At 42.4% G+C, this 12,247-nt stretch overlaps 1 protein-coding gene across 3 annotated transcripts in view; it reads right to left on the reverse strand.

Moving 5' to 3' along the window:
* Positions 1 to 12,247, reverse strand: part of ITPR1 (inositol 1,4,5-trisphosphate receptor type 1) — a 324,295-nt gene that overhangs the window by 188,110 nt on the left and 123,938 nt on the right. For 2 of the 3 annotated variants that reach the window (XM_081528187.1, XM_081528186.1), the window contains exons 11-12: positions 10,311 to 10,355; positions 5,610 to 5,764 (exon numbers count right to left, since the gene is read on the reverse strand). In XM_081528187.1, coding sequence (XP_081384313.1) covers positions 5,610 to 5,764; positions 10,311 to 10,355 — 200 coding nt within the window. The remainder of the gene's footprint in view (positions 1 to 5,609; positions 5,765 to 10,310; positions 10,356 to 12,247) is intronic. The other variant, XM_081528188.1, reaches the window with a different exon arrangement.

Consider the following 12,247-nt stretch of genomic DNA (forward strand, 5'->3'; position numbering starts at 1 on the left):
CACTTTATTGCTGTGGCCTGGAACTCAGTCTACAACATCTGAGGTATGCTGGGTATAAAATTATATCCCATGAATGACTATCTCAGAATAAACTGAGCACAAGGCAGAGTAACAGGAAGTATTTACTGAGTATCTATCAGTGCTTATTGTGAGATAAAGCAGTAATGGAACTACTCATATGCATCAATAAAGCAAACGGTGTCATAAAATGTGTGAAAGAAAATATAAATAAAAATTTAATAATCTTGTGTGACAGAAAGTCTTTTGAAGCACATAACAAGATTTCTAAACCTCAAAAGTAAAAGATGGACATATCTTATTACATAGTTTAAATTTTACATCTTCCATACAGTAAAAATTTCTTAAAGTTTAAATTTTTCAAACCCATCATGAAAAAAATTGAAAGAAAACTGACCTGGGAAAATAAAAGTTTAGTGTATAGAATAAAAGAGTATTCATCCAGATATATAAAGAGATTTTGAAAAACAGTAAGAAAAACAATCATGATTACTGGAAATGAAAATGGAACATGTACATAAACCAGTAATTTAATAAAGAAACTTAAGTGACCAGTAAGCATCCAAGTACATAAAGAAACTTAAGTGACCAGTAAGCATCCAAGTACATATTCAACTTTCTCAATTAATACAAATTAAAACAATATATCATTTTACTGTATTATATTCCAAAGATCTTGGAGTTTGGATCTCCCTCAGTGCTTAGAAAGATGAGTTCTACACACTCATGGTAAGAGTGTCAGCACCTTAAACTCTGGAAGAGAGTCTGGCACTTTGTATAACATATAAAATGCATCTATCTTTTCACCTACCAATCTCATTTTCATATTTCTTCTTTAAGAGATTACAGCACAGGTACTAAATGAAGCAGAAAGATGTTCAACAAAGCATTTTATTTATAATAGTAAAATCTTCGCGTCTCCTGCATTGGCAGGTGGATTCTTTACCAGTAGCGCCACCTGGGAAGCCCAAAAACTTATGAACTACCCAATGTTTCAGTAATGAAATAGTTAATTATAGTATATAAGACAGAATAGTACACTCTTTAAAGTGGTTATAATTGATATTCATTTACTTGGAAATATGAGCAGGACATAGTGTTCAATGGAAAAAAATGCTAAAAATAGCTTATGATTCATTTGTGATAAATAATATACAGGTTATCTGTGTGCCCTGAGATCTGCCTGAAGCTACAGAGAAACAAAATATTTTCCGTAGTTATCTCTGAATGGTTAAATTTTATGTGATTTTTTCTTTTTACTTCTCAGTTGCTTCTCCATGAGATTTTAAAATATTTTAAAATAGTAAAAAAAAATTTTAATATTTTTTGTTATTTCTTTTATGGTATTTTTTAAATTAATTTTTATCGGCTTATAGGTGCTTTACAATGTTGTATTCGTTTCTGCTGTACAGCAAAGTGAATCAGCCGTACACACACACACGTATCTCCTCTTTTTTAGATTTCCTTCCCATTTAGGTCACAACAGAGAACTGAGTAGAGCTCCCTGTATTATATAGTAAGTTCTCATTACTTATCTATTTTATATAGAGTAGTGCGTTGTTTCTTTTTACAGTGAGCATAAATCATTTTACAATGTTTTGAAATTTGCTTCTCTTTTAAAGAAGTAATCATGCACTTCAGGAATCTACAGTAGCATTAGTGAGATGAGATGAAACCACAACAAGCAAATGTAATAACAGGAGATGTACATTAAAAAGCATTAAAATTGGAAGCAGTCAAGGTAAGTACTGAAGGACTTTTAAAGGAAGACATTAAGGAGGCTTTAGAGAGTCATGGAATATATAGTTTTTTTTAATAGGAAACTTAAGTTGGAACTTAAAATACTGGAGGGACCAGGGCAGACAGGGGAGATTGGAACTGATTTGCATTAAAAAGAATTCTAAACAACAGCATCCCAAGTTTCTGGCAAAGAGGCAAGGGGAAGGGCATGTCAAAGCAGTCACATCTCTTCACTTTAACTGTCTTGAACATTACAAGTGATACTGACTTTGAATAGCATGAATATAAATTAAACAACATGCACAAGAAACTTGACAGAGACTTGCAGTTTTTTTCCCTGAGGAACTCGGATTCATTTTCTTCTTCTCAAAGTTTAAGCAAAGCTTGGGTTTTAGCTTTTAATTGGATGACTGATTACATTCTAGAGTTGTACGTCGAAGTTCATGTAAAATACCAAGGAGATTCTATCTATCCATTTAAAGTTTCATCCCCAATCTTTAGTTCAAAAGTCAGGACAATTTCAAAAGAGCCACAAAGCTGGATGCTCTTGTAATGTTTATTTAATGCATTTCATTTGCATATATTACAATTTTATTATCTTGTTTATTATATCCAGGATTTGCCACGATCCCTTTTATTTTGGTTGGAAGGATTCTTTTAACCAATGACTGTCATAAAAAGTTCTTTACTGGTATTATTTCAGGTACTTTCATGTATCTATCCCTAGACTTTCTGATCTTCAAAAAAATAAAATAACATTTAGCACTACTTTAAGATGGAGGGAAATGAGTGTGTACTCCTACAAACAGTTTTTTATGACTGCCCTGCATCAGTGAATAAGAGGCCCTGTTCACTTCTGGCTGTGAGGTTGGTGGCCAAGGGCAAGAAGAGATAAAAGTTTGGGAAGCTAAGACCAAGTGCAAGATCAAAACTACTCATGAACCCACTGGGAGACCATGCCAGACACTTTTTCCAGGGAGAACACAAGGCTTCCCTTGCTTAAGAGTTTACAGTCAGTGTGTCTATGGACTACTGCCCACAAAGAATGTTTTCCAACAGAGAAACAGTAATGAATCAAGGGGATAGAGAAGCAGGGGTCTAGAGCCAACCAAAGCTGTTTGGCAAGCAGACCTGTTGACCAAGCTCAAATTTCCCCTTCCCACGGGATCATGGGGATTTCCAACCCATTGGGGAATGTGGCCAACTGGCGCCTGATCCCTATTCACCATGGGAATGTCATGAAATATCTGATGGCTATTTTATATCACAAATAAAATAAAAGTCATTCCCTTGTCTTCCGGGTGCCTAAAAAAATCCACTCAAGAACTTCTGGAATAGAGAACATACAGAAAAGTACTTAACAGAAGTGCAACGGGATTCTTCAGTCCCTATCTCTAGCTAGGGAGTCAGTAAGAAAGGACACTTTACAAAAGTTATCTATCCTACTCCAAACCATATTTTTTCAATGACCTCAAAATCAATCAAAGACCTAAATGAAAAGAGCACAAGCTATAAAACTCTCAGAAGAAAACATTAGCATCAATCTTTGTGACCCTGTATTAGGCAACAGTTTCTAAGAAACCAAAATCATTAGCAAGCAAAGGAAAAAGTGTATAAACTAGACTTCAACTAAAAATTAAAAGTTTCTGTGGTTCACAAGACACCATCAAGGAAGTGAAGAAATCTACAGAATGGGAGAAAATACCTGCAAATCTTACCTGGTAAGGGGTTTGGAATAAAGAACACTAATACAAAAATGAAGAGAGACATAACCCATTTTTAAGCGCAAAAAATAATGGGCAAAGGATCTTAATAGATATGTCTCCAAAAATGATGTATCAATACAAATGGTCAATAAACACATGAAAAAATGAAAAGACTATCAACATCATTAGCCATTAGGGAGATTCAAGTCAAAACCACAATGAGATACCACTGCACAGTGACTCGGATGGCTCAAATATTAAAAAAAAAAAAAAAAAAAAAAAGACAGATAAACAAGCATTGGAGAGAAACATAGAGAAATTGGAACCCTCAGACATGGCTGGTGAGAATACAATACCCTAAATGTAAAACTGGAAGTTCCTCAAAGGGTTAGACATACGGTTACCACATGACCCAGTAATTCCACTCCTAGGTTATAGACTCATGAGAGAAGAAAATGTATTCACACAACAGCCAGAAAAAGGCAAATAACCCAAATGGCCATCAATTAATAAGTCAATCAATAAAATGTGCCATAACCATACAATGGAATATTATTCAAGAATAAAATGAAATGAATACATGCTACAAAATGGATGAATCTTTAAAAAAAAAAAACAAAAAACACTAAGTGAAAGAGGTCAGTCACAAAAAGCCACATGTGATTCCATTATCTGAAATGTCCAGAACAGGTAGATCAACAGAGACAAAAGGCAGCTTAGTCTAAGACTGGGGAATGGGGCATGGAGAAATGAGAGTGATGGCTAACAGGTTCAGGGCTCCTTCTTGCAGTGATGAAACTTTTCTTAAAATCTATTCTGATGATGGCTGGCCAACTCTGCTAATCTAATAAAAATCAATGAACTGAGCACTTTTAAGCAGGTGAGTTGTATGGTACATGAATTGTATCTCAATATATCTGTTACATTTCTTTAGAAGCAGTCTACATCGGGACAAGCTTGGGAGTATGTGAAGCTGTGCACGTATTTGGGATCTAATAGGAGGATATCTTCAGTTTTCCCCAGATTCTCAAGGCGTTCACGACCCAGCAGAGGGCAGGAACCAGTGATCGTTGTACCGAATGGTAATCAGTGGCCTCCCTGTGAGGTCCTCTTCTGTGTGGACACTGTTTCAGTTATCACTCTGAGAGGGACAGGAAGAGGACCCATTACAAGAGAAGCCTCTCCTCCAGTTCTGACAGCACCCAAGCTGCAATTAACACTTTCACAGCCCAACTCTGGCTGAGCAGTTAAATGGCAATGACACACAGGAATAATGAAACACACAGGAATCCTCAGAGAGACAGGCCTTGTGTACAACCTACCACTGGCAGTGAGACCTCCACTACCCAAGAATTGAAGAGTTGAAGAGTCAGCATTGCCAGAACAGCCTTGTCTGTCTTAAATGTTTAAGATTCTGGGCTCTGCAATGGGGCTCGCTTACTTGTGATAAGTTGTTTCAATTGTCTGAGCCTCTGTCTTCACCTCTAAGAAGGGGCAAATACTACTACTTACCTCACAGGGGTTTTGATGAAGATGAAATTATATATATAACATGAGCATTTAGCATTATAAATGGCATGAAGTCAGCACTCAAGTGTTGGTCACTATTAATACTTTTGTTGATTTTGTTGAGAGTGAGTTTTTTGTTTCATTATGGTCCAGTTATTTCCCCCTAGGAATGCATTTTTATGCAACAAAACTAAGAGTAAAAGTTAATTAAAATAACTGAAGAAGACTGATCTGATCTCTCAATATCTCTAATGAAATTTACTATGGACTGAGTGAATTTCAAATGTTCCATTTTCTAGACTTTCTTTTCGGGGATTTATTCAGTTCACCAGGATATCTCTCAGGTTTGGGAAAAGGAGCAAGAGAGTAAAGAAAACGAGAAATATTGAGCGACCTGAGCTTAAGGGTTTGGCTTGTTCACCTAAACACAGCACATCTCAGGCAACTACTGAGACCTTACAACCGATGAGCCATTTAAAAAAGAAAAAAATCAGGTATCATTTCAATGGGCAACCAGAACAAATCCTATACCAAATCCTGTATGAAAGCTCCAAGCAAGAAGATGATGTTCTGGATTCCAAGAAACCCAGTCAGGCAACACAAACTCACTTGTGATAAGCCTCTTTGGACTCCTACCTCGGAACGAGGCTGTCGCCTCCACGGAGCGTCGTGGGGTCCAGCTCAAAGATGGAGGAGATGTCATTGCCCTCGGGCACAGAGACCAGGGAGTACACCATCTTCTCTTGGGCATTTCGCAACCTGCTTCGGGAGGCATCCTGATCAGGGTCCACCTGGGGAGGAAAAGTCAGCAGGTCAAGGATTCTGCACACCACGCCCTTGCCTCACTACAATCACTGCACTGTCCACAGGAACGGGGAAGAAGCAATCGTGAACATCAGCAGTTGTCAGGAGAAGCACCACAGCTTCAGAGCAGTCACCATGAGAGCTGGCCACCCATGCCAAGAATGTTTACACCCTGCCTCATTGTGCTGCAATAAAAACACTCAAGCAACATGGTGTTGCAATGCTATGTAACTGTCCATGGGCAGAGTGCTCTACGTGGTACATCCTTGGGCAGTGGGTGGGAGAGAGGAGAAACACTTAAGAGAAAATTAGCCCGTGGGTGTGGTTTATGGGTGGTGGTGTTAACCTCCAGTGAAACCATCTAGCAAGAAGATGACACAGTTATTTCCCAGGAAAAAACGATGCAATGAAATAAACCTGAATCCAAGTGTTCGTAAGCAGTTATCCCCATGTGGCCAAGAAAAATACTAGAGACGTCAGACTAGCCCTGAAAAAGTGCTCCTAATTAATCAATTGCCAAGGACCATTCAAGGGAAAAAGGGGCCTCCCCTGCTACGTGTGGGATATGGCAGAGACTGAAGACAATCTCTGACAACGAAGGCTGATGAACAATGATGAAAGCTTTCCCACAAAACTGTAAAGATGCAACCAGTCTCCAAAGCCCATCTGCCGAAGAAGACTGCAGTAGTGTGCCGAGCCTGCTGTCTGCTCTGACAGGCTTCACAAGGTCACGCTCTGCCCTGTGACTCTGCACCAGATTATTTTTGAAGTTTAACATCCTTGCAAGATGACAGTATCCACCTGCATCCACTAGGAAAACCACATTTTCCCTGGTCTCCGTCTTGCTTTGCTTGGGCTGAGGCCCTGCTTCCTCTCCAAACGGAATGGAGAAAAGAAAAGCAAATCTAACAGGCAAAGGAGAGAGCATGAGAGAATTTCATTCCATGGGGCCTGAGTTCTAGGATTCTGGGCAAGTCTGCTTTTTTTAGTCCATCAGAGCCTGTTTAAAAAAAAAAAAGGAAGGAAAGAAAGAAGGGAGGGAGGGATACAGGAATGAATTAAGGAAGAAAGGAAAGAAAGAAAAGAAAATGCAAACAGCTCTTCTAATATCCCACATCTCTGTCTTCCCCCGCTCACACTCCCTCCTCTCACACCCTGCTGTTGTTGAGTCGCTCACTCATGTCTGATTCTTTGTGGCCCCATGGACTGTAGCCCACCAGGCTCCTCTGGCCATGGAATTTTCCAGGCAAGAATACTGGAGCGGGTTGTCATTTCCTTCTCCAGGGGATCTTCCAGACCGAGGAACTGAACTCGAGTCTCCAGCACCGGCAGGTGGATTCTTTACCACTGAGACACCTGGGAAGCCCTCACACCCTGTACCTCTATCTGAACAAACCCCCTCGTGGGTCTTCTATCTACACTCACACAAACATCGGCTGGAGGACACCAGAGCATCTCCCCGAGCTCCACTCACGAGAAATCACTTTGAATGTCATCTGTCCTCTTCTCACCAGTGCTGCACACACCATTCTCAGAAAAAACCCTGACCTGGTTCTGGTGTGAGACGTGGGGCTCAGCTGCAGGCTGGCAATTAACCTCCAGACCGGCCACACATCCAGAGAAAAAGGACAGCTTCACTGAGTCCACTGCCCGTGGCCTGTGACTCAGCCAAGTGTCCCCGTGCATGCTGTGTGCAGCTGGCGTCTGCCACCTAGTGGGAGCAGAGGCACATGTGCACAGGCCGTCAGACCACAGCCATCCTCGGGGAGTTCTTTCTGTCCCTGCGGCATCAAGCATGTGGCTTGAAAGCCACTGGGTTCAGAAAGAGGAGAGTGACAGAGCTGAGTGCCGTCCCAGGTAAGACCACAGGTTTGGGGTGCCAGTCTCAGGAAATACACACTAAATAAGCAGAATGAGAAGCTTCCTCTCCCCAACTGCCAAGGGTCCCAGCCAAGAAGAGTGTGAAGGGTGAAGGACCCTCCTGATGTGGACACTGTCCCCTCCAGAGGCAGGAGCTCATAGGTACACCGTGAGCTCTCCCGGCACCCCGCCTCTACATGAGGACCCCCACTCATGCAACAACCTGAGCAGCCGGAGCAGTGCAGTCCAGATCTGCGGCCAGGCCCGCTGCCAGATCGTGCTGCCCTGGCACAGAGAAACATGGAAGAGGAGACAGCCGACTGCACTCCCAGAGGCCCCAAGGCACGTGGCCAGTGAGGACCGCTTCCTGCTTCCTCACGCATCACACGAAGATGGAAGGACCTGCTCTAACTCCTTCGTGGAACTGCTGGGCAGCCCAGACAAACTGGTGGGGGAAAGGCACTGAAAACAGTGATCATCCTCTGCGACTCACAAATACGCCAAGCGCTTACTAGGGGCCAGGCACTTCATCTGCACAGCATCTCACTTGATCCTTACAACGAGCGTATTGTCCGCGTGTACAGACAAGGGAAGTTGGTCTCAAAGAGGGAACGTTAACTTGTCCAGAACCATACAGCTCACACGCAGTGCCTTCTGGAGCGGGAAACGGCAACCCACTCCAGTATTCTTTGTCTGGAAAAATCGAAGGACAAGGGCACCTGGCGGGCTACAGTCCAAGAGGTTGCGAAGAGTTGGACGTGACTGAGCGACTGAGTATGCACACTGCTATTTAAACCCAAGTCTGGGACTTCCCTGATGGTCCAATGGTTAAGAATCTGCCTGCCAATGCAGGGAACATGGGTTCCATCCCAGGTCTGAGAAGATTCCACAGGCCATGGAGCAACTAAACCTGTGTACCACAACTACTGAGCCTGTGTTCTAGAGCCCAGGAACCGAAACTACTGAAGCCTGCACGCCTTAGAGCCCGTGCTGCACAAGAGAAGGCATTGCAATGGGAAATCTGCACACCACAACACAGAAAACCCACGCGCAGCAACAAAGACCCAGTAGAGCCAAACAAATACACAAAATAAAAATGAATAAACCCAAGTCTGTCTCTCTCTTCCACCCTACTTTCGATCACTCTGCTCTTCCTCCTACACTACACACATGCCTGCCTTTCCCTCACACACGAACAGGCTGGGAGAGCAGTCCTGTTCCCTACAGAGCTCAAGGTTCACTTGGACATCAGCTCACACTTAAAGAAGCCACAGGTCCCCCTCAAAGTCACCTCCAAGGGGAGTCTTACTCTGTGCAGCCTCACACGGCAGCACCAAGACCCACGGAAGCGAGTGACCCAAAGACCATCTTGACTCTCAAAATAAGAAAGGTGCCAGGATAAATTACCTTCTGAAAACTGAGGCCCCCTCCAGTCCAAGCGTTGGAACAATGATCAGTAAGGACAATGCGGGGATGATGTGCAGAGACTGCCCTGCACAGGGGTGGAGAGCGCGGCTGGGTCAGCGTTTTTTCCAGGTCACAGCGGTTGTGGAAGGTCAACTTTCCAAATGGGCTCCAGCAGCAAGGGTGAAGGGCATGAACGGAAGGAACAGGGCCCTCTGGTGCTCCCACAAGGAGGGAAAGAGAAGACGAACTCCGCCAGCAAGTCCAGGAACTAAGGGCAGGAATTCTCACTGAGAACTCCTCTGCATTTCTTGAAAAGCTAACCTCTGCTCAAATCTAAATAGAAAGTTCATGGCTTACTGCAGAATTCACAACACTTTCGAAGACAACTACACTGTGTTATCTCCACCTCAACTCCCTTCATGTACAATGTTGATGTCCAATTTTTTCAAAATTGTACTAAAAGATAATACCCTTAATACCACCTACTGTATTCATCATCAAGATGATCACACGGCCACATAAGGTCGAACAGAGCAACAACTATTCGGTTTTGGTTCTGTTTTGTTCATCTTAGACCAGAATGAAGCACTCCACAAGAAAGCTCCAAGACTAACTCCCATTATTTCCCTGTAACACAACCACTGCCCTCTTCACACTGTGGACACCAAAACCCCCAAGTGCCTCCGTATCAGGATTAATTGGCAATTAATTAATATGGCCTCCAAAGAAAGATCCAGCTTAAAGATCCAGCATTAAAATTCTAAATCACGTAACAAGATCTATTTTTGACTTTGCAGAGAGGACAGATAGTTAGACCACTGAGTGCCTAACCAGAGGTAAAGCCTCATGTGTTATCTCCACGGTCTAAACAACAGTGTCCACCCTACATGCCCATTCCTTAAAGAAATCTGAGTGAGTCATAGCTTCAGGTCAACAGCAACAGAACATTCATGTATAAAGGGCTGGCTCTACAGAGACCATCACTGTGTCCAACCTAGCAGTATTCCAAGAGATACCTTGAACTTCTGCAACTTAGAAATAGAAACCCCCTGACTAAGCACACAGAAAGAGTATCATGACCAATCAGGACACAAGCGGACATGACTGCCCTCAAGGGAAGCACAGAACAAGACCCTCTTTTATGGCAGTGTAGGTCTCCCCTTCCCCAGCACTTAGTGACCACAGGGGCAGTTTCTTACATGGGGTTCCAGATCATATGGCCTCACCCTACCAGACGAAGACAAGAAGGCTCTTGCCCATACTTACTGAGGGCTGAAACTCCAGGCATTCTTCCTCAAAGTCAGGGTCTACCTGATGAAAAAGAATCATTAGGAAATTAAAACATCCATTGCTTTCTCAAGGACTCGGCCCTGCTTGCAGGAGACATCAAGGCCTGCGAACATCTTTGGACAGCTAAGAACTTGTCCCTTCCCTCTGTTCACGAAACCAGCATGCCACAACAACAACACACGTCACATGAGTACCACACACATGGAACAACAATCTACCAGGAACCGACAGATGGCTCTCAAGTGTAGACAGAGGAACACAAAGAATCCACTAGCAAAGCAACAGTTAAAAGTCTGAAATAAATAAAAGATCAGTATCCAGTCATTGATAATCCTGCTTATTTCGAGTTAGAAATAAAAAAAAAAAAAAAAAAAGGTTTGGCTTTCAGCAAGAGTTACATTCACCCCAGAACATAACAGATAATGCAACAACCATTGACCTTTGGCAAACCATGTCATCAACATTTCTCAGAGCTAGTTAGCTGGGTCCATTTCCTATGGCTCCATTATAAATTTCAACTTAGTCTTGATCTTCGGCTCTTCAGTATTTCAAAATCATCAGTTCACACAAGTGTCAGGCATCCCAGAAGGTTTGGCACATTTAGATTGAGGTCAGCTGCAACAGTCTGACGCCCACACATCACCTTGCAAATCTCTGAGCAGTTTCACCAGTGGCACCAGCTAACAGCAGATGTCTTTTGATGTACGGCTAGAATCTGGTATGAATATGCATCGTACATCTTCCAGCAGATCAGAGTAAAGTGCAACAGCTGTCACACAATAAGATGGCTCCTTAATTTAATAGAAATTTTTAATACAAAAATTAAAAGGAAATTTCCTCCTATGCTTCAGTGTTGAGTCTTGACTTTCCTCAAATACCCTTCATGGGCATTTAAAACACACTTCCTTGATGTTTTACATTCCTCTAAGTAAAGGATCCTGTCGAATCCACTGATCCTGTGAGTAAGCAGGCTCTATAAAATCACCCAATTCTTTATATGTTTTAATGCTTCTAGCTTTACATACCATGTTTCACTACGGCCGAGTCTTGGTCATTTATGTTAGGATTGGGGTTAGTAAACAATAAGATGTGGGGAGTGTAGTATGCAAGAGCAAATGGAAAGATAATTCTAAAGCCCAGATTAGTGTAATTTTTTAAGATCTATTCTTTTAGCCACCTTCAAATACATCTCACCCTTGAACAAGGCTGAAGTTAATGGGTATATAATTTGGTAGCTCAGACAGTAAAGAATCTGCCTGCAATGCAGGAGACCCGGGTTCAATCCCTGGGTTGGGCAGATCCCCTGGAGATGAGAATGGCAACCCACTCCAGTATTCTTGCCTAGAGATTTCCATCAACAGACCACGGTGTTGCAAAGAATTGGACGCAACTGAGTGACTAACATTTTCACTTTCTCCAAATTTGCGGTTCCTCCACATCTGCAGTTCTTCTGCATTCTCAAATTCTACCAGCCACAGACTGTTGAGTTATGCAGCATTTACTACTGAAGAATGTGCTCAGTCATATCCAACTCTTTGTGACTCCATGGACCATAGCCCGCCAGACTCCTCTGTCCATGGAATTTTCCAGGCAAGAATACTGGAGTGGGCTGCCATAACCACAGGTAACTGGACCTGTGCAGTTCAAATCCACATCATTCAAGGGCCAAATATATACAATACAGTATTATTAACGATTGGCACCATGCTGGACATGATATTCTCATGACAGCATTGTTTTCTAACTGACTTTCTCCCCACATCTTGATCAGAATCCCTGTCAAATGTTAAAATGTGTTCATTATTTTTGCTTCTTGTCCATAAGCAGGGAAACGAGGTGGAAGGAAACAGAGAAACAGAAGGAAAAGCTGGGTGACAGAGCAGCACCCTAAGCCTCTAACTACCCAATGGCTA

Source organism: Giraffa tippelskirchi, chromosome 9 (genome assembly GCF_054371585.1).
Source record: "Giraffa tippelskirchi isolate mGirTip1 chromosome 9, T2T-mGirTip1v1.2.pri, whole genome shotgun sequence".
NCBI lineage: Eukaryota > Metazoa > Chordata > Mammalia > Artiodactyla > Giraffidae > Giraffa > Giraffa tippelskirchi.